Source organism: Talpa europaea (genome assembly GCF_964194135.1).
Source record: "Talpa europaea genome assembly, chromosome: 12".
Lineage (NCBI taxonomy): Eukaryota > Metazoa > Chordata > Mammalia > Eulipotyphla > Talpidae > Talpa > Talpa europaea.
In genome coordinates this window covers 81,418,260-81,444,772 of record NC_140079.1, presented here as the reverse complement: position 1 = coordinate 81,444,772, position 26,513 = coordinate 81,418,260, and the positions used below count along the sequence as shown (strand labels likewise).

At 42.8% G+C, this 26,513-nt stretch overlaps 1 protein-coding gene across 2 annotated transcripts; it reads left to right on the top strand.

The window, feature by feature from the left end:
* Nucleotides 1-10,799: 10,799 nt before the first annotated feature.
* Nucleotides 10,800-26,021, top strand: ZKSCAN5 (zinc finger with KRAB and SCAN domains 5; the record flags this gene model as incomplete). 2 transcript variants are annotated; one of them, XM_084251448.1, is made up of 5 exons in its annotated part: nt 10,800-11,213; nt 15,268-15,406; nt 19,631-19,713; nt 19,971-20,106; nt 25,382-26,021. In XM_084251448.1, the coding sequence occupies 5 exons, from the start codon at nt 10,800-10,802 to the stop codon at nt 25,999-26,001; spliced, it is 1,392 nt and encodes a 463-aa protein (XP_084107574.1). In that variant the 3' UTR covers nt 26,002-26,021. The 2 variants fall into 2 exon arrangements, with proteins under 2 accessions (XP_084107574.1, XP_084107575.1); XM_084251449.1 differs by lacking the exons at nt 19,631-19,713; nt 19,971-20,106.
* Between the last annotated feature and the right edge of the window lie 492 nt (nt 26,022-26,513).

Below are 26,513 nucleotides of genomic sequence, written 5' to 3'. Positions count from 1 at the left end.
GCACTCTGACTGAAGCTCTTTCCACATTCCCTGCATTTGTAGGGCTTCTCCCCAGTGTGGATCCTCTGGTGTTTAAAGAGGTCAGAACGCTGTTTGAAACTCTTCTCACAGTCATCACACTTATAAGGCCTTTCCTCGCGAACCTGCCTCTGGGCTTCAAAAAGGCCTGGGCCACGGAAATGTTCCTCCCTGTCCACAGATTTGTGAGGTTTCCCCACTTGACATTTCACCATATCAAAACCCTGTTTGCAACTGTTCCCATGTTGGGCACCATCACTGGGTCTCTCTGCTCTGTGGACTTGCTGACAAAGAAGCAAGTTTGAACTTCTGTCGCTATTCCCAAATTCATTACTTTTGTAGTCTCTCTCTTCTGTGGAACCATTCTTGAGGCCTGAGATGCTGGCGACTCCTTGCTCTTTAGGAGAATTTTCAAGTTTCAGTGATGAGGGGTTTCCTGACTGTTTTTCTACCTCATCCTCCTGAGTATTTCCACACTCAGAGAGCACGGGCGTCTTCCAACAGGGCTCTTCTTGTAGCTGCTCCTGTGGCTCTCCTTCTAAAACTTCTTGCTTTGGAATCCACTCTTTGTTCTCAGTTCTGGTTTCCAAACCTGGGATATTAAAAAAAAAAAACAAAAAACAACCTGCTGATATTTCAACCCTTTGCAAGAGTGAAATAAACAAGTGCTAGTGGGAAAACAGCCCCCCAAAACCTTTTTAATATTCCACATGAAACCACTCTTGAGGCAAAATTATTTTAATTAACCTGTCAGATGTGCTCACATTTGCCTGTACAAATATTCCTTTTATTCTTCATTTCTTTCTTTCCTTTCATTCTCATGCTTATGTCCACCAAGCTTTCTCTACCACTGTCCTCCCCGCCCACCCCACCAACTATTGTACAAGTCAACATTTATGAGCAGAAACTCTGGAAAGGGTGTCAAAAGGGGTGGTACAGTCTCTATCCAGAGTGCAGGATGATTTAACAAGGGAAATTTGATTCAGTGATGACCTGCATTTTCTCCAGGTAACTGCAATGTCGGGAGGCACCATTTTCAAATTAGAATCAAGTGAAAACTGACACATCATTTGGTAAACCCTCAATACCATCTGCTCTGGTATCAAACTGTTAGCTCCAAACTCCTGGCATAAAGGGCAGGGAGTTTCATAGGCTTTAGTCTCCAGTGCATCCTAGTACCTACAATAGCACCTGGTTCATTGCAGACACTCCATAAAAATTTGTTGAATGGATCTGTCTATAGTAAAAGTTGGCAATCCTCAAAAGTCCTTGAGATACTGACAGATGAAATTCCCACGTAAAATAGTACCTGCTGACGCACCCTATATTGAAGAGTCCCTGTTCACAAGTCCCACTCCCATACAGTTTCTGTCAGAAATCTCACATTTGACTATTAAATACAAAGTGAAAGTTTACTCACATTTCAGAGAAACCTCTAAATAAATGCCGATTTAACATACAATGTTTCATTTAATCAAGAGAAAATTTAATAAGCTATAATATTCTCAGGTAAATAAGAGGAGAACAAGGAGAAAGAATTTTTTTTTAAACATTTATGTGTTCAAGAACTGGGGTGTAGATCAGAGGTGGGGGTGGTGAGAGGATTCACCAGAGACAGAGTGGGGAGAAGAACAGGCAGATTGACTGAAATACACTGCTGAGGGGAGCAGCGGGCAAGACAGGAGAGTTTTGTTGTGCCATGTGGGTAGCTCCCTGGCTGGGGATTGAACTTGTGCTACAGTGGCTGCTGATAGCTTGATAGCGCTGAGACTTTAACCCCTGTGCCACCAGGGAGGCCCGAAAAAGAATGTTTAAAGAAAAAAAAAATCTCTTCTCTTGAAAATATTCATGAAAGCAGAAGTATTTCAGTGTAAGTGTTGGAAAATAAATTAAGCAGATTTCCTAGAAAGTGAGACAAAGAAATGAGGGGAAGAGAGGCAGGCTCACAGGATCAGCCTACCAGTTCTAACATCTTCAACTGAAAAAATCTCAGAAGAAAATTTTAAAATGAAGAAATACAGTAAGAGATTTCTATAAAAATTTCTTGCAAGTCAAAGACATGGGGTAGCTCTATTACAAGGGTCCACCAACTATTTAGAACAATGAATTTAAAAAACTCTTGCACTAAATGACACCCATTGTCAAATTTCATACCAGCAGAGCAGTTCTGAAGGTTTCTACATGAATAGATCATACACCAAGGATAAGACATCACAATGACATCTGATTTCTCAATCTCACTGTGGCAAGCCACCTAGAAAATTCACCATTTTTATACAATGAAATATATGTCTTAAAAATTAATAACTAGAGTTACATGTAACAACATGGATAAATCTTAAAAATGTGATTTGAGAAAGGCAAAATGTAACAGAATCATACAGTGGTATAATTTATATATCAAAAATATTAAAGGGCCTCCCCTGGTGGCGCAGCGGTTGAGCACTGGGCTGCGAAGCTGCCCACAGCCTCTGCAGCGCCAATTAATCCCTGGCCACCGGCGAGGGTCCCACCTGGCACGCAGACCTCTCCTGCCGCGCCCGCTGCTCCCCTCAGCAGTGTATTTCATCAGTCTGCCTGTTCTGTTCCCTGCTCTGGCTCTGGTGAATTCTCTCACCCTCCTGTGCTCCTGACTGTACCCAGTGCTTGTATAAATAAATCAATCAATCTTAAAAAAATATATTAAAAATACTATATGCTTACATGTTTATATACTTACATGTTTATACACATGTTTAATACATTTATATCTGTATGTACACACTTATCTATCTAGACATGTGGCACACAACAGGACATTGGCTACCCCAGGGCAGTGAAGGGAGCAGCCTCAGGGAGGGTACACAAGGCTCCCCCCATAGCTGTAATGTAATTATTTCTTTGAAGAAACAAGTTTGAAGCCAGTATGACCAAATATTAAAATAGGATAAACCCAGCTGATAGAAACATAGGTGCCCATATATATTTTTTTAAGGATTTATTTATTTATTTATTTATTTATACATACAAGCACTGGGTACAGTCAGAAGCGCGGGAGGGCGAGAGAATTCACCAGAGCCAGAGCGGGGAGCAGAGCAGGCAGAAGGACTGAGGAACACTGCCGAAGGAAGCAGCGGGTGGCAGGAGAGGTCCGCGCGCCATGCAGGACCCTCCTCCGGGGGCCGGGGAGCAGCCAGGGATCAAACCGGTGCTGCAGAGGCTGCGGGCAGCTTCGCAACCCAGCGCTCAACCGCTGCGCCACCGGGGAGGCCCGAGGTGCCCATATTTTTAAAAATGTTTTCTGTGTTATATTTTAAATGAGCCCAAATTAAAAGCTGTATCTTTCCCTAATGAGATGGAACTGAAAGGTGCTGCATGGGTCACCTACCTGTGCCCAGTAGAATGCCTCGGGGTGGCACAGAACCAAGAACATCATACACACAGCTAGAAACAAGCCAGCCATAGCACTTACTCAGGGAGAACGTGTTTCTGGGGGAGTGCCACGGTTTTGGCGCACTCTCCCTGTAGAAGTCCCTTTGAGCTGGGTCCAGACGTTCCCACTCTGCCCAGGTTAGAGTCACAGCCACATCCTCCACCGTCACCAACCCCTGAAACAACATGAGACCTCCTCTCAGTCCCTGCTAGCCCGGGAGAGTCTAGTCTCAGGCCTATGGGAGTCCACAGCACTGAGAGTCAGGTAACAGCCAGGGTCACAGGGTCATTTCCAGTGAGTCCTGTACTGCCCGGGAGTTTCAAAGTGACTAAAGACAGAGGCTGGTGTTCTCTTATAATCCTGAAAAGCCATTCTGTGGACAGTCACTGCTAATTTGGGGGAGGAGCTAATACTCATTTGAGCCTGGTCACTACGATTTATCAAAATGGAAACCTGAAAGAGATTAAAAATGTACACTTACAAGAAAGCCCTACATTCCAACACTGTCTCTGAAATGTCCTTTCCCACACCTTGACCAGTGCAAAATAAGATAATTCAGATGATCTTTTGAGATGGCTGATTTAAATGTGACTTTAAATTATAGACGTTAAAGGCAGAGTTCTTAGAAAAGGAAGATTCTAAAACTAGCAAAGGGAGATGGCTGTCTCACTTCCAGTGATGGGTTACAATCTGACCCCAAGGCTCTCTGGCTCATTGACAGGGAAGGGGAATGTATTTTTAAATCTTCTCGATATCTTTATTTAAAAAAAAAAAACCCGTCTGGCTGGGGAGACTGCGCCTTTTAATGCTAGCCAATTCTCAGAGCAAAGGGCTCCGCTCAGAGGTGGGTTCATTCAGATCCTAGACCACCTCGATTTGGCCAAGCACCCAAGAGGTAACTGACACTCCTCAGCCTTGATCATCCAGGGCCAGGAACTGGGAGGCTAGAAACACCCCTGAAATTTACAGCTTGCTGAAATTATTCAGACTAGCCAGTCCTATTCACCCTGTCCTGCCTTACCTTTCCCTTCCAAACCACAACAGGCTCTGGCCTAAATCTTCCCCTTCTTCCTGTCATCTGCACCTTGGCCGCGCTGGTGTCTTTCCATGAGACTCTGCAAGGCCCATCAGGCCTCCTGTCTCTAGGACTGTGTATAATGAAGTTTATTTCTCCGGAGTCTCTCCTGTCTCTTTGTAATGGAAAGGCAGACTCCTGTATGACCCCTCTGCTCTCAATACTCTGAATGTCCATCACCACACTTCCCTTCTCACATCAGATCTGTGAGTTTTCCATTTATCAAGCAATTCTGTGACACATCAGATCTGTGAGTTTTCCATTTATCAAGCAATTCTGTGACACTAGTGGGTATCCTACAGTGACACTACCTACTTGAGATGGCATCAGGTTAAGGGCTCAGTCCTCCAAGACTGCTCTCATTTCAGATGCTAATCACAAATCCAGGTTCTCACCTGGGCTTCTGACTGACCAGCTATATACATCAGAGGTTGAAACCTCTGATCTCCTCCGTGAGTTGAATAATTTGCTAGAGTGTCTCCAGAACTCAGGACAGTTTACTCACTTGATGACCAGCTTGTCGTCAATGGCTGTAATTCAGAACAGCCAGACAGAAGCATAGAACAAGGTGTGTGGGAAGGGGCAGGGACTTAACTACTTGCTCTTAGAGCATATGCTGCTCCCCTGGCATCTCCACCAACTTTGTAATTCAGGACTTTTTACAGGCTCCCCCACACAGGTATGACTGATTAAACCATTGGCCATTGATGGCCTGGAGGTCTGGGGGTGGGGATGTAAGTTCCAATCCTCTACTCAAGATTGGTTCTCCTGGCAACCAGCCCCCAGCCTTAGTGGCTTTCCAAAAGTCACCTCAGTAACAAATAGCTGGTATTTAAAGGGGTTGTGATGAATAACAAAATCACCCATTATACCTTTATGGCTCACAGACAATGTTTGGACAGATAATTTGGACAAAACCCAAATTATATAACCACAAAAGATATAACCACAAAAGATGCCTAAAACTAGTTAACTAGCCTTATTTAGTTTGTAGCAGCTAAATGGGATGAAATAATAGGAAATAAAAAGTATAGGGTAAGATACACTGGCTGTCCCTCACTGAATATTTAAAGTTTACAGCATTATAATAATTGTAATTATATTGAATCTGCTTTTGGTGAAGGCGACCCCCAGTGCAAATTCTCTGTGGAACGCCAGGTGATGTTTGTAGAGTGAAAAATTTAAAAGTACCCCAGTAGACATCAACTCACTTCTCTATGTTTCTCCTTTACTATTGACACAGAATGCTTCATGTCTGACACTTCTGGTCACCAATGTGCAAGGGTTTTCCCTCCACCAAGCAATTCTGCAATGCCAGCTGGGTGTCCTATAATTAATTCTGACAGTATCTAGCTGGAGATAGCATCAGATCGCACAGCTTAAAAGCTCAGTCCCACAAGACTGTCCGCCCTTTCAGATGCTAATTATAAGTAGCAGGTCCCAGGTTACCCATTTCTGCTCAACTTAGCTACAAATGGAGGTTCCCATGTCCCTCTTCCTCTCCCCCCACAGATTATTTGCTGTAACAGCTCACAGAACTTGGGGAAACACTAATTTAGGCTTACTGTTTTATCATAAAGGATATGATAAAAGATACAAGATGAAGAGATACATAGGGTAAGATCTGGGAGGGTTCCAAGTGCAGGAACTTCAGCACAGGCACCGCTAGTTTGGGAGTGTGCTACCATCCAGATAGGTGGGTGTATTCACCTATGGTAGCTCCCTGACCCCATACTATTGGGATTTTCATGGAGTTTCATCATGTAGTCATGATCAATTATTAACTCCATTTCCAGGCTTCATAGAGTATCATTATCAATTGTGAAAAGCTGAAGCTGTCAAGTAGTTAAAAAGTAAAACTGTATTCAATGCCATGGGGGAATTGCTGTTCTAGCACAAATCATTTAAGGACAGAAGCCCTGACTTCTTTTCCAAATTACCAAGTTAGACAAGAGGGTGTCTTACGAAGAGTGAACAATACTCCATATTCGAGAGGTCTATATCACTAGGATCTTCTCCTGGGCGAATCTTGTCACTGTGCGTGTCACTACACGTACATCCTAAAGTTCACACAAAGGAAAGAACGCCTGAAACTCACGGCCATGCACATTATCACCACCAGCACACCTTCATTCCTCACCTGGGGTGAAGGCCCATCAAGCGGTCTCTGAAGAGCTCGGACCACGGCCGCAGCGTCCTCCCCGCTCTCGGGGCAGTGCTTCCGCACCCAGGCCTGGAGCTCCTGGGGCAGGATGGTGAGGAACTGCTCCAGCACCAGCAGCTCCACGATCTGCTCTTTCGAGTGCATCTCAGGTCTCAACCACCCTCGACAAAGCTCCCTGAGCCGCCTCAGCGCCTCTTCAGGTCCAGCCACCTCCTGGTAACGGAACCTCCTAAAATTCCGCCGAGAAGTTTCGGGATCTTGACAGCTTGGGGCTGGGTCAGACTCCAGACCTCCGGGGGAGTCTTCCTCCATTTTCACTATCAAAAGCCCATCATGCAAAGGCTGCGCGGAGACCCTGGACCTCGTAGCCACCATCCAGGTCTCCGCCTCAACATCATTGCCTTGACTTGAGGTCAAGATCGAACTCATGTTTCTGCTCAACGTGCTGACTTTCAAGGAGTTTTACGTTCAGGTGGGAAGACTGCAAACCCTGCAAATCGCTAAGGAATTCATCGGCCCTTCCCAAAGCAGGGGCGCGTGACTGTGACTGTCGGATCCCAGTACACGGCCCCGCTCCGTGCTCCCCACACCCGCAGCTATTTCTCAGACACCCCGCTTTTACCACAGACCAAAAAAAAAAAAAGAAAGAAAACAAAAAACAAAACCCAGCCGAGGCCGGAAGTGCGTCTCCGACTCCCTACCAAGCCCACCCCTCCCGGGTATTTCCGGGGTCTCTCTAGGCTCCTCGGAGGATTGAGACACATCTCTGTGGTTTGCTGTCCTAGCCCTCTGCTACTCTGGATGTGTTTGCCTCGTGGAGTTTATAGTCCTTCCTGTTACAGAACTAAAGGATACGGTTCTTATAAAAATTGAATGTCGTCCTTTAACACATAGTTTGTGGACAAAGTTTTGTAAATTTTGTTTTAGGGAAAATTAAAGGTTCGACTTTACAAAGAATGGTAAACAATTACCCATGTAGGTATTCATTTATGAAAGAAAGGTTTAGAACATATTTTCTACATGCCAAAGCATCGGGCCTGATACTACAGACACAAAACTGGAAAGAAGACATGGTGCCTGTCCTCAAGTTGCCCGTTCCTAAGAGAGCAGAAACTTAAATTCTTACAGGAAGGTGTGGTAAGTAAGATGTAGACTGTGTACACCTGTATACCCAGATTTGGTGATAATCAGTTGTGCCTGATGGGGGCAGTGCATTGAAAGACTTCACAGAGGAGAGGAAGAACTGAAGGTATATTTTAATTCAAACATGGTTTAGGTAAATTTTCAGGCACTATGTGGCACACAGTTTCTATCAGCCCCTCCAACATTAGGGTTTGCTGCACCCAGCTCCTTTGCAAACCCCTCACGCTTAGCTATTGAAAGTTGCCAAGGATTTTGGTCTATTCTAAGCCTAATTCCTCTGTTCTATCATTTACTCCCTCTCCTTCACTTTTAAATACTGGCACAGTCATGAAAAAATTTCATGAAGCACTTTTAATCAGGTGTTGGGCAGCATGATAATTTCATCTTGTCCAAGGAAAGCTCTTTTTAAAATATTATTTTCTTTCATTGTCTTCTGCTGCGCAACCAAGCCAAGGTATGCACACACCCACAGGAGAAAGGATTACATTGCTTAGAAATGCAGAATTTCAAGCTTTATTCCACACCTCCTGATGCAGAATCTGCATTTTCAAAGAACCCCCCCAAGTGATCTGTGTATTCACTTAATTTTGAGAAGCAGTGATCAGTTGAACCTTTCTGACCAGTACAACACAGTTAAATGTTGAGTACACATAGATATTCTGAGCATACACACTATCTTTTGTTATCTGCGTTGCAGTTCTCTGCTACTAAGACACTCAAGTATTTTGTGACAGGATGTGAAGATGACGATATGAAGAAGTTGTATCCCAGGGGAAAGCCTAGAAAGACTGAGGCTCCATTGGAAGGGATATTGTTCCAAAGCATTTGAAACTGTCTTAAAACAACTTGCAACAGGAATAAACGACAAATTGTAATTGTGGTTATTTTTAAAAATTTTTATTTAAAAATATTTTATGATTTGACTTGGCCCAAAAACTCTATCACATGCGATTGTAACTCTTAAGTATACGATGTGAAACTCTGCACAGTTCTAAATGCAAAAAAGTGAATTTATTCAAATACTAAAATACACCAAATATACCTTAGTGTCAAAATAAGCCACTCCTGCTGAAGGCCTCTCTGGAGATAAGAGGCGATTTCCTAAATTTCTTCATTCTCATTAGGTAGAACACAGCACTGGCAAGACATACTTAGAACCACGTCCCTCATTTGAGTGAAATTTCACCCCCTACTCTACAACGTTAACTCTTCCCGGGGCATTCGAGCTTTAGATGCAAAGTGGAGTCGGCGAGCCTCATTTTCGCGAAGGGTTACAGGCAATACTAACTCTCGTAAACAGATTTAAAATTATTAAGAATGGAAACTTCTCGGCCGGAGAAGCCCTGTGTCGACCTGTATCTCTCAGCAGGGTTACCAATTTCCGCGCGGGTCTCCCTCGGAGGACTACAGGCTCCCGCACACACCGCCTACGAGCTAGGGGCGCCAGCGACGCCGGGGGAAAGGTTTCCGCGCTGTCCTTCATTCTGATAGGTCCAAGAGACCGAGGCTGCAAAGAGACCCGCGCTTCTATTGGCTAGAGGGTGTGGCCCGCGCGGTGCACTCTGGGAGATGTAGTTCCGCTAACCGCTAGTTCCAGAGACTGGCGCGTCTGACGTTGGGAATTTCGGCCCCGGGCGCTGACGCGGTGGCAAAGAGGTGGGTGTGTCTGGAGACAAGATGCGGAGAGTGGCGCTAATTCCGGTGAGGACACAGCAGGATCAAAAATTAAAGAGAAGTGAGGGGTTGTGGGCTCTCAGGCAGACCTACTTCGAATTGGGGCGCAGAGCCTTGGGGGGTGAGGGCGCGCAAGTTCCACGGCCAATCAGACATTAGCACCTGTCGCCTTAGCAACGGTGGGCATCTAAAGCCCGGCTCCCCGCTCCACTCCAAGGGAAAGGAAGGCGCGGTCTCAGTGGCTTCGGGGCGGGGTGGGCTAGAGAGTGGCACCCTTTTCTCAGCCCGCGCCGTCGCGCCCGCAGCGACGGTGGGCGGGGAACGGCCGAGTTACTCGAGCAGGACCGGGATCGGGGTCGGCTCCCCATCTCCCCGCCGATTGGCTGGTGGCGCCTCCGGGGCGGGGCCTGGGTGGGCACTTCCCGCCTGTGGCGAGGCGAGGACCTCCGGGATTCCTAGAGAGGACTCGGAAGTGCTCCCGGGCTGGGATTTATGGTTCAACCCGGTTGGACTGGGAAAGCTTGGACTTGCTTACTTCCGGCGAGGAAGTGTTGCGAAGTGTAGGCTTCGGTTTTCTCGCCGTTGGTTAAAAACCCATCTTCCCACCCTTGACTGCGGGAGCTTCCAAGGAGAAGCTCCCCGCGGCTGGGGCCTGGATGAAAGGGTTTGGGTTTGGGGTCCCGATGGGGGTCCTGCCCCTAACCTTGATCGGGCCGGTCCTGGTGTCTCCAGGTCAGGAGTGATTCCGAGGAATCCACGTCCAAATCCGTACTTAAAATTGTCTTCTCTTCGGGACCAATGAAATCTCCCGTTGATTTGTCAAGCTCTTGTGGCTTGAAGGACAGGACTAATTTTGACCGTGGTAATGTTTTTGACCCCTGTTCTGACTTAAGTTTGGCTTATGGTAGTAAGAAGGAGCGGCTGCTTCAGGACTAGTTAGTAAGTTTTATCTTACTATTTATATGACATTTAATGTTCTTCACCATTAAGATTTTGTTTGATTAGGACCGGTGTCAGATTTTTTATAGTTTTCCTTTACCGTTTTTTAAATGTTGGAACTATTCTCTGTTAGTAATTATTTTATGGGTGGAGTGATAGCTGTTTTGTGATCTTTATTTCCAAGTAAACTAGTCTATTGAGAGGTCGCTTTTAGTATAGATGACCTCTGTTGTCATCTCTTTGCTAATAATAATTTCTAATATATCAGTAGGTTGGGCACTAATGAAAGTGACCTTCAGAAGAATTTAAAGAACGGATAACAGATTTCATCGGTGTGATAGAGCTAACCTGGAGAGACATCCCTCTAAGTTGGAATGATAATGACAGGATCTGGGGAAGTTATAGACTTAGACCCTCCAGCTGAGATCTCACAAGAGCAAGACGACCTTCTAATAGTGAAGGTGGAAGAAGAAGACTGCACCTGGATGCAGGAGTACAGTCCGCCCATGTTTGAGACTTTTTACCAGCGTTTCAAGCACTTCCAGTACCATGAGGCATCTGGCCCCCGGGAGGCACTCAGCCAGCTCCGGGTGCTCTGCTGTGAGTGGCTGAGGCCGGAGTTGCACACCAAGGAGCAGATCCTGGAGCTGCTGGTCCTGGAGCAGTTCCTGACCATCCTGCCTGAAGAGTTTCAGACCTGGGTGAGAGAACATCACCCAGAAAGTGGAGAAGAGGCTGTGGCAGTGGTAGAAAATATACAGAGAGAACTAGAGGAACGCAGACAACAGGTGAGTGGAATCGGAGACTTAAGAACAATGAGGAAGGAGCAGAAGAGAGTTAAGGAGCTGCTGAGCAGGGGGTGAAATCTTTAGCACTCTGGTGCTTCATTCTATTCTTTTGTTCTCCTGGGATTAGGTACACTGTGGAGATTTCCTGCCACTCCAGCAAAGAGAAGCAGTACCCAGTGTGTTAACCTGGAGAAGACAATCTGCGATTTTATTTATTTTTAAAATTACTATGTTTATTTTTTGAATGACATGATACAAAATTCAAAAGGTACATAAGGTTATAATGAAAAGTAAGTTTACCTCTCATCCCTAACTCCCCAGCTGCCTTATTCTCCTCACAAAAGGCAACCATTGTTAGGTGATACTTGTATATCCTTACAGAGATATACTGTATTCTGTATATATTAAATTATATGTATACGACATACTTTTTAAGAAAAGATGTTTTCAAATCACTGTGCACTCCTGCCTCTTGCTCTTTTCTTATATCTTGTTTTTTTCATATCAGTGCAAATAGAACTATCTCACTCTTTGCCACTGTATTACTCCATTGTATGAATATACCAGTATTTATTTGACTCCTATTGAAGGCCATTTAAGTTGTTCATTTTAGATTGTTTCTGAATTTTTACTACAACAAACTTTGCTCCAGTGAATCTCCTCTACATCATTAATTATACAATGAATGCTTGGAAGTCAAGTTGTTGACTTAAAGGCCAGATTCATTTGCACTTTTGACAGATAGCACACTGTAGAGGTTATACCAATTTATATTCCCAACAATAATGTATGAGAGAAGGTTTTTTTACTCACAGCTTGATAACTTGATATTATCAAACTCTTTGTTGCCAATTGGAAAGATGCACTATTCCATTTCTGTGCAATTGTAATACGCAATTCTCTTATTATGAGTCAGTTTGACCACAGTGTATATTTTACATATTTTAAAAGGCCATGTGTATATCCTTTTTTCTTAATTGTCTTTTTACATCACCTGTTACAAAAAATAAGCGATGTGTCTATCATCTGCGTTGTGTTATTTTTTTTTCCAGTTGTATTGCTTCTTGGCCTTTTGGCTAAGATCAAGTGTGTTATCTGTTCTAAACATTTTTTCAGTTGTTTGTCTTTGCTTATGGAAACTTTTGCTTTGCAGGGTTTTAAAAAAATGCAATCATTTAAAATCTTTTATGGTGTTTGGGTTTTGTGCCATACTTACAAAGACCTTCTCCACTATAACATTATGAAAAACTTGTCTCCTTTTTTTTAAAAAAAAATTCTTTCAAATGATCAATCATTTGGATTTTATATTGGTATAGGAGGTTTAATATGATTGTAACTTTTTCCCAAATATCTATGCATTTGCCTATTTAGAAGTTGCAACTTCTAAATTTTTTAAAAAAAGATTTATTTATTTATGCATATAAGAACTGGGGTACAGGACAGAAGTGTGGGGTGGGGGTTGAAAGGATTCACCAGAGACAGACTGGATAACAGAACAGGCGAATTGACTGAAATACACTGTTGAGGGGAGCAGCGGGTGAGTCAGGAGAGGTCTGCTTCACCATGTGGGTAGTTCCCCAGCCAGGAATCGAACTCTGTGGCAGTGGCTGTGGACAGCTTCAAAGTTTGCTCTTAATCCCTTGCACCACCATTGAGGCCCCACAACTTCTAAATTTTTCCCCTTTCTGACTAAAATGCCACCTTTATAGATAAGAATTTTGCATGTATTTGGGTCCATTTCACATCTTTATTTTCTATTTTTATCAGTATTTTAATAATTTGAATTCTGTAAAATGTTTTGCTATTTGACGGGGCTACCCTTCTGCAATATTTTCTTTTTTCTTGGAGCTTTAGAATTGCTTTTTAGTTTCCACCACCCTAAAAATCCTGCTGATATTTTTGTTGAAATTGCATTAAATCATATGTCAGTTTAGGGATGATCGGTATCTTTATGTTGCTACCGCTTGTTCTTTCTTACTCATTTTAACCTGATCCTCTATCTTCCTCTTGCTTCTAGGCTCACAATTTCTTCAACATTAATTTGTTTTTTATAGCAAAGAATTGAAATCATGGAATCATAGGTCTACAAGAGTTTGAAGCTAGTTCAAAATTTTCCCTATCTCTAGAGCTATTGTACTTCCCTAAGGTACTTGTCTCATTATTCTTCACTTTTGTGTGAGGGGAACATCCTCAGTCCCTTCAGCTGGTTTAGCTCAGTCCACACCACAATGCAGGTGGCAGCAGAGGGAGTTGCTGCTGACCCATGACCAGACCTGCAGAGGGACCAAATGACTGTCCTGCAGACAGAATTTGGAATCTTTCTGTCACTTCTGCCAGGACAGGATGTGACGGTTCATTGTGATGTCCAGTTATTCAGTTTTTTAACCTAACTTGGAACATGAATTAACAGACTATTCCCTGCTTTTTTTTATAGTAATGACTATTCAAAAGCATAGTTTATTTTTTTTAAAGATTTGTTTATTTTTATACAAGAATTGTGGTACAGGCCAGAGATGCAGGGGTGAGAGGATTCACCAGAGGCAGAGTGGGAAACAGAACAGGCAGATAGACTGAGGTACACTGCTGAGGGGAGCAGTGGGCGAGACAGAAGAGGTCTGTCCCGCCATGTGGGTTTCTCCCTGGCCGGCCAGGAATCGAACTCATCCGGCCGGCTGCGGATTGCTTCATAGGTTGCGTCTTAACCCCTGCGCCACCAGGGAGGCCCTCAAAAGCATAGTTTAAAACAAAAAGAACTTTTAAAATAGATTTGCTACAGATCTTATGCATTTTCCACTCCTTGTGTTATGCAGTCCATCCTTGGAAGGATGTAGAAAAACTATTTCTTAGTGGTAGACAGGGATTTAAGACCCACAGAGGGGATTTTCCTCAAGTGCCTCCACAGTTTACGTTGCTTTCTGTTCTCTCTGTGTGCTTTTCGTGTCTCCTATGTTGTTCCTCAGCTTTAACTCCAGCAGTTCTTGTTTCTGGCATGTCTTTTCTCAGACTTTATTCTTTGCTCCTCCCTGGTTTCACTGTCCTGGTCTCAGTGAGCCTCAAGGGCTCCTTTTCTTCTTGGGTGCCCAAGGGTCCTTTGACATACTTGGCTTGATCTTAGCTCTTTTTCTGAGCAGGTCCACGAGGGCACACACTCTTCCGTGCAGAGTGATGTTTGCCACCACTGTTTTGCAATTGCCTTCTAATGTAACTCCTCTACCACATTTGCCAGTACTGAGAGTGTTAAATTTTAAAGTGCTTTGAAGCATAAGGGAGAGGTGAGGAGAGAGGGTGGCAGTTCTATCTCAATGCAGGGTCTTATTACCTGCTAGGATGCTGCTGTGCTAGTACCTTCCAGAACAGGCAGATTTTAGAGACTGGTTGTGGCAGAGTAGTTGTAGCCTAGGGTTGAACAAGACTCAAGAATGGAAAGGTGGAACATGGCAGCCAGGTATGAAGTAACTTGGGTATTGGTGTCAATCTGTCCTGCTTTAACCTGGTCTGCTAGGGAACCAAGCATGACTTTCTGAATCCTATTTCAACCTTTTCAATCTCCTTTCTCACTTCTCTCCTTCACCAAACTTGACCCACATGGGCATTTTTACAATTCCTTGAGTGTACCAGACACCCTCTCTTTCTACCTGAGGGTCTTTGTTTATGTTATTTCTCTGCCTGGGACACTTCCTGCTTTACTCCAGCTGGCTGCTTGTCCTCTTTTAGGTATTATTATACTTAAGTAATACTTCCTTAGAAATGCCTTTCCTGGCCACCCAATCTAAAGAAGGCCACCCAATCTGTACTGTCTCCCGATATCACCTTTCGTCTCTTCTGTCATCAACATGATTTGTAATTATGTATTTATTTATGTTGTGTTTAATGAAAGTCTTCTCCAACTAAATGTAAATCATGTTTACTAAGTCCACTGTATCATCAGTGCCTGTCTCATTGTAGGTGCACTTGCATTATTTCGTAAAGGAATGAATGAAAAAATAGTGTGAAATTGCTGAATTTTTCATGGCCTTCTTTGTAACGTGCTGATTGGTGTGGTTGTACTTGGTAGATTGTGGCATGTCCTGAAGTGCTTCCTCAGAAGATGGTACCGCCCGGGCCGGTGCAGGAGGCCTTCACTCACCCGCTCCTGTCTGTGGACATCCAGCCTGAACAAGAGTCACAGAAACCTCATCTTCTAGAGGATAATGGTGAGAATCAGCGAGTCAGTGGAACAGATGTGGCTAGAGAGAGGGCGCCATGGCCATGGGGGTAAGCAATATCTGTAAGAGAGAGACTCTGGACTGGGCAGCCTCTCTGCAATCAGATCTGGAGGTTAGGAAGGACTGGGAACTTACACTGGAATCTGGTGTTAAGAGAGGTCAGCTGTAGAATGGCTGGGAACTATACTACAGTTGTAGTCAAAAACTATAATACGGATGATAACTGTAAACACCAACATTCTTTTTTTTTTTTTAAAGATTTATTTTTTTTATAGAGGCATGTTATTTATTTATTTGTTTGTTTGTTTGTTTATTTGTTTGTTTTGTTTATACATGCACTGGGTACAGTCAGAAGCGCGGGAGGGTGAGAGAATTCACCAGAGCCAGAGCGGGGAGCAGAGCAGGCAGAAGGACCGAAGTACACTGCTGAGGGGAGCAGTGGGCGGCAGGAGAGGTCTGCGCGCCACGTAGGACCCTCCTCCGGTGGCCGGGGAGCAGCTGGGGATCGAACCAGCACCGCAGAGTCTGCGGGCAGCTTCACAACCCAGCGCTCAACCACTGCGCCACTGGGGAGGCCCAAACACCAACATTCTTAAAAGATTGACAGAAGTCTTTTTCAAAAGTGTCATAATGATTGTACAACAGTTCCACCGCTATCATAGATTTTGTTGTCTTCATGCTTATGTAAAATGTTCTCTGGTTTCTCATTGCATTCATTTCTGGCTGTTGAGTCGTGCACCTTGAAATCTTATTTGAAGTAGCTTTACAATGACCTTTAGAACATTTGTTCTCTCTCTCTACCTAGTCAGCTATTTAGCTAATTAGTTAACTAGTTAGTCAGCTAGTTAGGTAGTTATCTAGTTATTTGACTAGGTAGGTAAGTAGCTGACTAGTTAGTTAACTAGTCAGATAAATTAGTTAGCTAGTTAACTAGTTTGTCAGGAAACAGGTGTCAGGAACCATCCAAGTGCTTTACCTGTTTGAACTCATTTAGTGTTCAAATCACTCAGTGTACCAGGAAAAATAGTCTTCACCATTCACCATCTGGATCCAGTGGGCCACTTTTTTTTAACGATTTATTTATTTATGCATATAAGAGCTGGGGTACAGGTCAGAGATGCGGGGGTGGCGAGAGGACTCACCAGAGACAGAGTGGGAAATAGAACAACAGGCAGACTGACTGAAATGCACTGCTGAGGCGAACAGCGGGTGAGACAGGAGAGGTCTGCTGCACCATGTGGGTTTCTTTCTGGCTGGCCAGGGATTGAACTCATGCTGCAGAGGCTGTGGATTGCTTCATAGTGCAGTGCTTAACCCCCTGCACTACCAGGGAGGCCCTGGCCTTTTTTTTTTTTTTTTTTTTTTTTTAAGTAATTTTCTGAATACATAAGAATCAAAGGATAGGAAAAATAACTTCAAGAAATTTTAATAATAAACTTTTGTGTAGGCAAGCAAATTTTGATAATGCAAACGTCAGAAGAGATGAAAGAATACTGCCACATAGTACTGTCCATTTCTCAAAATGGATATTGTCCTTAGAGCAAAATGGCATGTTCCAGAATCTTGTTGCAAAATAAATTGTTCTTGTTGAATGACACTCTGAAAGAGAATGTCCTGTTTCCTTTTTGAAATTAGAGAGCGAGTCTTCATTATTAGTACTGAATTTAAGAAAATTCTTCTAGGATATGATCATTTGCAAATTCAATCTAAGATTTCCCTTAAGCTTTCAGTTTCATCATTGCCATTAGAGATTGTGTTGCTCATGCTCTCATTCTAATCATCTTCTCATTCTTCTAGTAGAATCAAGTGTCTTCCTCTGCAGATTTGAGTCCCTTTACTGATATGGGTGAAAAATTAAAAACTCTGAATTCTCAACTTTGCTCAATGAAAATTAAAAGTGGGTCATATACCTTCTTGAAGATGTTGTAGTATTCTGGGCAATGTACTTAATATTTGATAATAGTGAAGAATGAAGATCAACTTCTCTCTTTTATGATCCTGTTTTCTTTATTTTCCCACTTTTTTGTTTTTTAAAGTTTTTTTTGTGGCATTGTTGGTAGTAATTAAGTGAAAAATGATTAATAAAAGTGAAATTAATTCCAAGGATGATGAAATAGAAAAATCTTCCAAGGTACAGGAAAAATAAGATCATTCAGATCCCAAAATATATTCTAGGTTTATAAAAGGGTCCAATGATCCGTGTAGAAATTACAAGATAAAATAACAATACTAAAATAAATATCCTTTTTGATCTTCAGAACACCTCTAAAAAAAACAAAAGTCATGCAGTTCCAGTCCTTAAAAATATACTGTTTGAAAAAGAGACCAAAATTGTGTATAGCAGACCTGGTTGGCGTGCTATGGGTGAATGCTCACTATCACCCCATGGAGTTGGGATTATCATTACCCTCTTTTAGAAAATAACTGCACCTAAAATTGTTAAATAATTTCTCCAAGATCACAGAGCTTTTATGCGTCAGCTGGGATTTTAACCAAAGCAATCAGGCTCTGAATCTACACTTTCATTCCATTCTGAGTTGTCCTGCCTTTGCTCTACCACCAGATTCTCCCACACACGGTGTCCTGGCCTGAAATCACTGTCATCTTCCATCCATCTTCAGAGTCCCATCAGATCAGGCTACTACTATTTTCTTCTGTTCCTTGCTCCTGCTTATCTGCTCTGCTCTGCCCTGTTATCCAGACCCTGCCAGTTTCTTTATTTCAACAGAATTGTGGTTTGCTCGGACACGACTACATTCATCGCTTTCTTCAAGTCCTGTTTTCATTCTGTAACCATGCTCCCTGTTTCAGTTCTCTTCTCAGCTTTTGGCTTTCTTTTCTAACCAACTCCTCTTGTTTTTTCTTATTTTTTCATCATTGCTTATTATTTCCTAGTTGTTGGAGATAAACACCTACATATGCACATGTATCTCTAGGACAGAGGAGACCATAGCAAGGTCTAAGCTGTTGAGTTAATGATTAGTACCAGGTGGATCTGCCCAAGTCTGGGCACATAGGCAGTGAGATCCCCATGCACCATGGGTATCAGACAAAGAACAAGCAGAGGCAATGGCACATGATTAGATGGTCACCAGAACCTAGAGATCAGAACCTTCAGGTGTCACATATGCAATTCACTCTGCTTAGAAAGCTCTCTCTTCACTGCCCTGCCCCTCCTTCCCAGACTCCCAGTGGGTTTTCCTGATGCTCCCACCCTGCCCTCTCCACTCCAGGGGCCCTCCCTCTTTTTTTATGTGAACTTTCTTTTCTTTTTTTTTTTTTAAAGATTTATTTATTTATGCATACAAGAGCTGGGGTACAGGCCAGAGGTGGGGGTGGGGGGTTGAGAGGATTCACCAGAAACAGAGTGGGGAACAGATTGACTGAAACACACTGCTGAAGGGAGCAGCGGGTGAGGCAGGAGAGGTCTGCTGTGCCATGTGGGTAGCATCCTGGCCAGCTGGGGATCGAACTTCTGCTGCGGTGGCAGTGGACAGCTTCATAGGTTGCATCTTAACCCCTTGCACCACCAGGGAGGTCCCTGAACTTTGTTTTAATACTCTCTTCTCTATGCTGGAAATAAGGCTTTCATGTCTGCCCTCCCCAATAGTAAAGTATTTGAAAGCAAGCATTGTTTCATCTACTTATTCCTATAAAACACAGAATAGACTTGATATTAACTGACTAACTATAAACCTACCATAGTAATTCCTTGAAGGGAGAGAATATGGACTAAGGTCTAGCTTATCAAAGCATATTCCAAGGAGTAGCAGCACTAGCATCACTCGGAGCTTGTTAGGAATGCAAAATATGGGGCCCATGGCAGACCAGCTTAGTGAGAATCTGCCTTGTACCAAAATACCTCCTCCCATGGAAATTGGTTTGTACCTTAAAACTTGAGACACCTGGGCTCTAGGGAATACTTCAGCTTCATGGAAGATGTGTGACTTGGGTATTCTTTGATATGACTAGATTTGATCTTGATATAGCAGAGCACATCCTTCCAGAGTAATGACACAATCCACAGTCAGGGATTAGCCTAGTTTAGGGGAGGAAAGGTAGGATTGGCAGGGCCCAGAATATAATCTTCAGTCAAGCAGAAGAACTTGGCTTTGATGCACAGATCACCTTTGTGGATTCTTGAGCATTGGCAGAACATGATGGCAATGACACCTGAGATTCTCACTGACACCTCTTTTTATCCTCCCCCAGCCCTTCCTGCTCTCCAAGTTTCTTCCCTTCCCCTGAAGGACAGCCAGGAGCTGACTGCCTCACTCCTCTCAGCTGGGTCCCAGGTGAGCTGGCGTCCCTGTGCCTGCCGTGAGGACCCATATCTATTCTTGCCTTAACCCTGAATCTATCAGAGTTCTGTCTCTTTAGCCAGAGGCCAGGACCATTGTGGGTTTGTACTTAAATGCCTTTTCCCTGTACAAACCTGTTCTCTCTGAAGCATGGTCCCTGCCGCTATTTCTTTCTTTAATGTTCCTAGATCTTCTCTAACTCCGAAGATGTACATAGGGAGTGGGAATTTAGTAGCAATCTCATGTTTCAGAAATTGGTGAAAATTGAAGATGTGGCTGATGTGGCTGTATCCTTCATCCTGGAGGAATGGGAACATTTGGACCAGTCCCCGAAGTCCCTCTATAGGGGTGACAGGAAGGAGAATTATGGGAGTATTACTTCCATGGGTAAGAATGATTTCATCCAAATTGATTAGGACATCTTAATTTTGTTTTAAAGAACATTACTAGCACATCCTAGAGAATCATGTTTCCCATTGCTATGAATTTGCTTTCATTTTTTCTGTGAATTTGTAAATCAGTGTTCTTTTTTTGTTTTCTTATTCAGCTTATTCTGATTATTTCCATTATGATAAGGGTATGATTGAAGACATAGTGTTTGCAGGTAGTATTTGCAATCCAGCGTGCCATCTTTTTATTGCTCTAAAAGCACTTAAGAGTGACAGCTTTAGATTTTAACAAGTTTGTAGTAGTTTTAGTCCTCTCTTCCTTGCTGTGTTAAATAGTTTTTTGGTTTTTTTTTGAAGATTTATTTATTTATTTATACAAGCACTGGGTACAGTTAGAAGCACAGGAGGGTGAGAGAATTCACTAGAGCCAGAGCGGGGAACAGAACAGGCAGATGGACTGAAATACACTGCTGAGGGGAGCAGCGGGCACGGTAGGAGAGGTCTGAGTGCCATGTGGGACTCTCACTGGCAGCTGGGGATCGAACCGGCGCTGCAGAGGCTGCGGGTAGCTTCGCAGCCCAGCGCTCAACCGCTGCGCCACCAGGGGAGGCCCTAAATAGTTCTTAACTGAGTAATTCTCCTTTGTGAAAGCATCTCATACTTCACTGAATAACTGTTAGAATATTATAATAGTTACTGCCGTACCTCAATAGCATTGATTCTTTTCCTTTCTCCTAATGCATGAATGGCTGGTTATTCATTAAAATTCTCTAATCACTAGTATCTATTTTTTTTCAGACTTCTTTTTTTTTTTTTTTTAAGATTTATTTATTTAGGCATACAAGAGCTGGGTACAGGCCAGAGGCGTGGGGGGTTGGGGTGAGAGGATTCACCAGAAACAGAGCAGGGAGCAGAACAGGCAGATCCACCAAAATACACTGCTGAGGGAAGCAGCAGGCGAGACAGGAAAGATCTGCCTTGCCATGTGGGTTGCATCTTGGCCAGCCGGGGATCGAACTCACATTGCAGAGGCTGCAGATTGCTCTATAGTGTGGCATTTAACCCCTTGCGTCAGCAGGGAGGCCCAATAGTATCTATTTTATGATGTTTGCCTTGTTGGCAACTACATTTTGCATGTCATATCCCTTGAATTTTGTATCCCATATGAGGTTTTGAACCTGTGGTTAACTAAGCTCTGCTCTTGGAAACTAATATTTGTTTGTGCTGCCAGAGCATAAAAATTTGAGCACTCTGGGGAACATGTTGGAACTTAAGGCTGTTAGCTTCTTTTGAATGAATTCTTTTTGAAGAACCATATATCAGGCACACTGGTAAATTTTAGGTGGGGTACGTATATACTGCCAAATTTCTTTCGAAAAGCATTTTACCAGTCTATGTTGTCTAAGATTTTTAGTTCACTCACAGACTTCTATTTAAAATGTGTGAAACTGATTCCTGCTTTTTAGAAATTTTCATTCCCTTCATTACTATTGTTATATATTTCTTTTTCTTTGATTTATTTGTACATGCCTGATTGTTTATCTGTTTTTGGTATTCTTTCATCTCAAGGAATTACTTACAGTAGTATAAGTATTACATTTAAGACAATTTTTTCATTTTCTTTTTAAATTAATTTCCAATGCTTGTCAAATTTCAATACTTGTTAGTATCATGTATCTTCAATGACTTTACAGGTGTTTAATGAGTTTAAGTTTCAGCACTTGGCATAGTTCTTTTCCAAACAATTTAAAATTCTTTCTGATTTTTCTCCTTATTATCCATCTCTTCATTGCAACATTTTTACAACTGCAGTGTACACTTCCACATTAACAATACTTTCAGTGGTTTCTGCCTTCTTTGGGAAGGTCACGTTAGACGATCCTCATGCCTGCGGGTTCCTGATAGTGTCAGAAAAGGTCAAGATTTAAAAGGTATTCATCAGTTTTAGATACAAGATTAAAAAAAAATGAATAAATGAATCTTGGAGTCTTCAATGGAGTGACTAGGATATTGGGAAACAAAAGACAATTTCTTTAAGATTGCAAAGATGAGGAGTTCAAGAAAGCTCTTCTAGATAAACTGTCAAGAACATTCTCTGTTGAAGAGGAAGGCAAAAAGGACTGTTCATTGAAAGAGTACCAGGCTGATGGATGATTTTTGTATGTTCTCTTATTATTGGGGAAAGTCCTGAGCATATGTAAATGCTACTGGTAAAGAACTAGTAGAGAAAGAGTTGCAATGGTGGGGCAGGCAAGGAAGAGTGGATAATCAGTGCAAGGAAGGCCCTGGAAAACAGGACAACCCTGTTTTCTAGAGTCCTGTGGAAAGGATTGACCATGGCTAGGGAGAGAAACAGACTCCTCTTTCATGATGAGACGAGGGGGAGGATGAAAGAATAAGCCTGCCCCAGATTTAAGTTTGTGGTTACAGCATGTTCCAGGAGTTCTTGATCAGATAGCTTTGATTTCCGTGAAATAGGCAATAAAGCCATCTGTTGAGTGACGAGGTGGTGAGTAGACACTTGGGTGCAGTGGAGAACTTTGGTTTTAAAAAAAGGTATGCCCACACATGGTTAAAAATAAATAAATAAACAGACAAACAAATAAATAAGTAAATAAAATAGTGTAAATGGGTATAAAGTGAAAAGTGAGTTACCACCTCTGAGTTTCCTTCACAGAGGCAATATCTATTACGTTTGTTGATTGTGTCTCTAGATATAGTCTTAGGTATATACAAGTTTGTGCAAAAATGATAGTATACCACATATACTATAGTATTTTTAAATTCAATGATGTATGTTGGAGATCATGGTGGAGATGTTATGATGAAGCTGTTTGGAAAAATGAATGGGGAAACCAGTCAACCTTAGAAGGTCAGGCAGAACACTAGGGAGGTTGAAGATTTGTTGAAGTACCAAATCTGCCTGATTGGGTGTTTTATACTCCCCTGCTCCTAGTACCTTACCCAGCAGCAGGATATAGCATTGATAAGGGAGCACAGTACTCTGCCAGATAGACAGGTAAACCAGTAGATGCAACAGAAAACTTTTCATGAACTCTGAGAGAAGGGGAAAGAGGAAAACGCAAATCTGTAGCCAACTGGTATAAGAAGTTGTCTAATCACCTTCTGTGGGAGAGAGCAATTGTCAGTAGCCTCAGGGAGGTGCACTGGACTAATTTTCTAATTCACCTCTGGGAAAAAGCCACAAGCTTGTTTGACTTGTTGAATGGGCACAACTTCTAATAATATGTGTGAGCATAGCAAACATGAATAAAAGAGAAAATTTTTGTAATAGCTGGGATTATCTGCCTAGTTAAATGGAAGAGGAGAACATGTAAAAAGCCTTATCTTGTGATTTGTTTTTTTGGTTTATGTATTTGTTTGTTTCCATGTTGAAATGGTATACATTCTGCATTCTTTTTAAGGAAAGAATTAAGTAAACATAGTTGTAAGGTAAATTTAAGTTGTCTTGATGGTGTGAGTTGTCTTCATGTCAAAGAAGGAGAGTAATAGTGTCTACCTCAGAGGGTCGTTGTAAGGAATAAAACTGTGAAGTACTGAGTACTTAAGGTAAGTATTTCACAAATGTTAGTTCTTAGTACTGTAATTATGTAATATTTGGAAGTAATTTTTCTTTGGGCAAAAACACTCTTATTAAGAAGTTCTTAGTGAGCCATGATTTCTCTCACATTTAAAAAATAATAGTCTCGGGCCTCCCCGGTGGCGCAGCGGTAGAGCGCTGGGTTGCGAGGCTGCCCGCGGCCTCTGCGGCGCCGGTTCAATCCCCGGCTGCTCCTCGGCCACCGGAGGAGGGTCCCACATGGCGCGCAGACCTCTCCTGCCGCCCGCTGCTCCCCTCAGCAGTGTACTTCGGTCCTTCTGCCTGCTCTGCTCCCCGCTCTGGCTCTGGTGAATTCTCTCACCCTCCCGCGCCTCTGACTGTGCCCAGTGCATGTATAAACAAAACAAAAAAAAAAAAACAAACAAGCAAACAAATAAAGAAAAAAAAAAAAATAGTCTCTATGGGGCCTTCCTGGTGGTGCAAGGGGTTAAGACGCAACCTACAAAGCTATCTGCAGCCACTCAGCACAAGTTTGACCCCACACCCGGGAGCTAACCACATGGCACAGCAGACCTCTCCTGACTCGCCCGCTGCTCCCTTCAGCAGTTTATTTCAGTCAGTCTGCCTGTTCTGTTCTCTACTCTGTCTCTGGTGAATCCTCTCACCACCCCCCCACCGTTAGCCTGTACCCCAGTTCTTGTATGCATGAATAATTTTTTTTTTAATTCTTTACTTTAAAAAAAAATAATAGCCTCTATATTTTTGAATTACTGAAAATTTCTCTCTACAAATCATATTAAATGTCAGTGTCTTGAGTGAAATATATGTTGCTGATTCAGTTATGCAGGTGACACAGCTCTCCTGTGGATCTTTATCTGTATCCATCAATGACTATTGTGAACCTCTTTTTTCTTTTAAGATTTATTTTATTTTTTTATGCATACAGGAACTGAGGTGTAGGCCAAAGGTGCGGGGGGTGAGAGGATTCACCAGAGACAGAGTGGGGAGCAGAACAGGCAGATTGACTGAAATACACTGCTGAGGGGAGCAGCGGGTGAGACAGGAGAGGTCTGCTCTGCCTTGTGGGTCTGCTCCCTGGCTGGGGATTGAACTCCTACTGCAGAGGCTGCGGATAGTTTCATAGTGCTGAGATTTACAACCCCCTGCACCACCAGGGAGGCCCTGTGAACCTAACTCTTGCCTAGTAGATAGTGGGCTCTTCTCTGGGTATAGAAAAAGTGCTATACTCACCTGTGTCCCTCACCAAACTGAGATTCTTTAAGGAGTGATAAAGCTGGAAAGATCATCTTTTTTCCTCCAGGCTATGAATAAATAGGAAGAGGAAAGTAAAGACTGGGTTAGCTTCATAACCCAATATCAAATTTGACAATATTGAATATTGATCAGGTTTTCACAGATACTGTATGTAAGTACTATACTTGGAAGATAATCACCCTCATGAAGTAGAATGACTGCTCTCCCAATCTCATTCATTGAATCTTTCTTGCCAACTCTTCCTTCCCTAACTTGCCTCAGTTTCCTGCTTAAGTATTTTTTACCCCTCCCTGTATTGTAGTCAAAGTCATGCATTCCTAGTATATGCTGGTTTCATTGCATTACCCTGTACTCTGCAGGCACTTTGTTTTTGTAATCCAGGGAATACCTGATTTTTCTTCTGTTTTTCTTCTAAAAAGTACTTCTATTTTTTCAGATTATGAGTCTGGGAATGACAATATGGAACTCATAGTGAAGCAGATTTCTGATGAAGCTGAATCGCACTGGATGACATCAGGAAGCACTGATGGAAATGTTCCCCACAGTCAAGAGTTTGGAGAAGTTAGTGGCCTTCATGGCCTCGTTGAAAGGTGGCAGGTAACCCCCACTGTGGGGAAATCAAGGCAGAACCCTTCCCAGAAAAGAGATCTTGGTGCCATCACAGACAATGACCGTAAGCAAAACCCAAGTGGTGAGAGAGGTCACAAATGTAATGATTGTGGTAAATTTTTCCTTCAAGCCTCAAACTTCATTCAACATCGGCGAATCCATACTGGAGAAAAACCATTTAAGTGTGGTGAATGTGGGAAAAGCTATAATCAGCGTGTACACCTTACCCAGCATCAGCGAGTCCACACTGGTGAGAAACCCTATAAATGTCAGGTGTGCGGAAAAGCCTTCCGTGTAAGCTCCCACCTCGTCCAGCATCACAGCGTGCACAGTGGAGAGAGACCGTACGGATGCACTGAGTGTGGCAAAAACTTCGGGCGGCACTCCCATCTGATTGAGCACCTGAAACGCCACTTCAGAGAGAAATCCCAAAGATGTATGTGTTGAGAGTTTGTACTCTGAGAATAAACAGAGGCAAAAGTTGTTTTATTAGCTTAGAATAATGGGCAGGATGAGTTGTGATACTGGAAGCAGTGGGAAGGGGCAAAGATTACAGTCTGTTGTTTATCCAGTAGTTCTCATATGAATAGCAATACCCTATGCCCTCTACACTATTCCCCCCACCCCCTTGCCTTTCCCCAGAGGCATCCGCTTTCAGCCTTCTCATCAGTTCTTCAGATAATTCTGTATTTCTAAATAACACTGCTGTTGTTTAACATTGTCCATTGACTTTCTATTGTAGAACATGAGGAGTTTGGTTCTCTTATGTTCTTTTTGATACAATAAAATAATAGTGCAGGAAGTTTAAAGGAAAAAGTGGGAGATTAAAAAAATCATCTAAAATCCCACCATCATAATAGAACTGTTGTTATTGTATTTTCATAAGCCTTTTTTACATTTTGTCTCTTAGGGTGCTATGAGATAATATTACACATACTCATTGCCCGATGCCCTCAGCC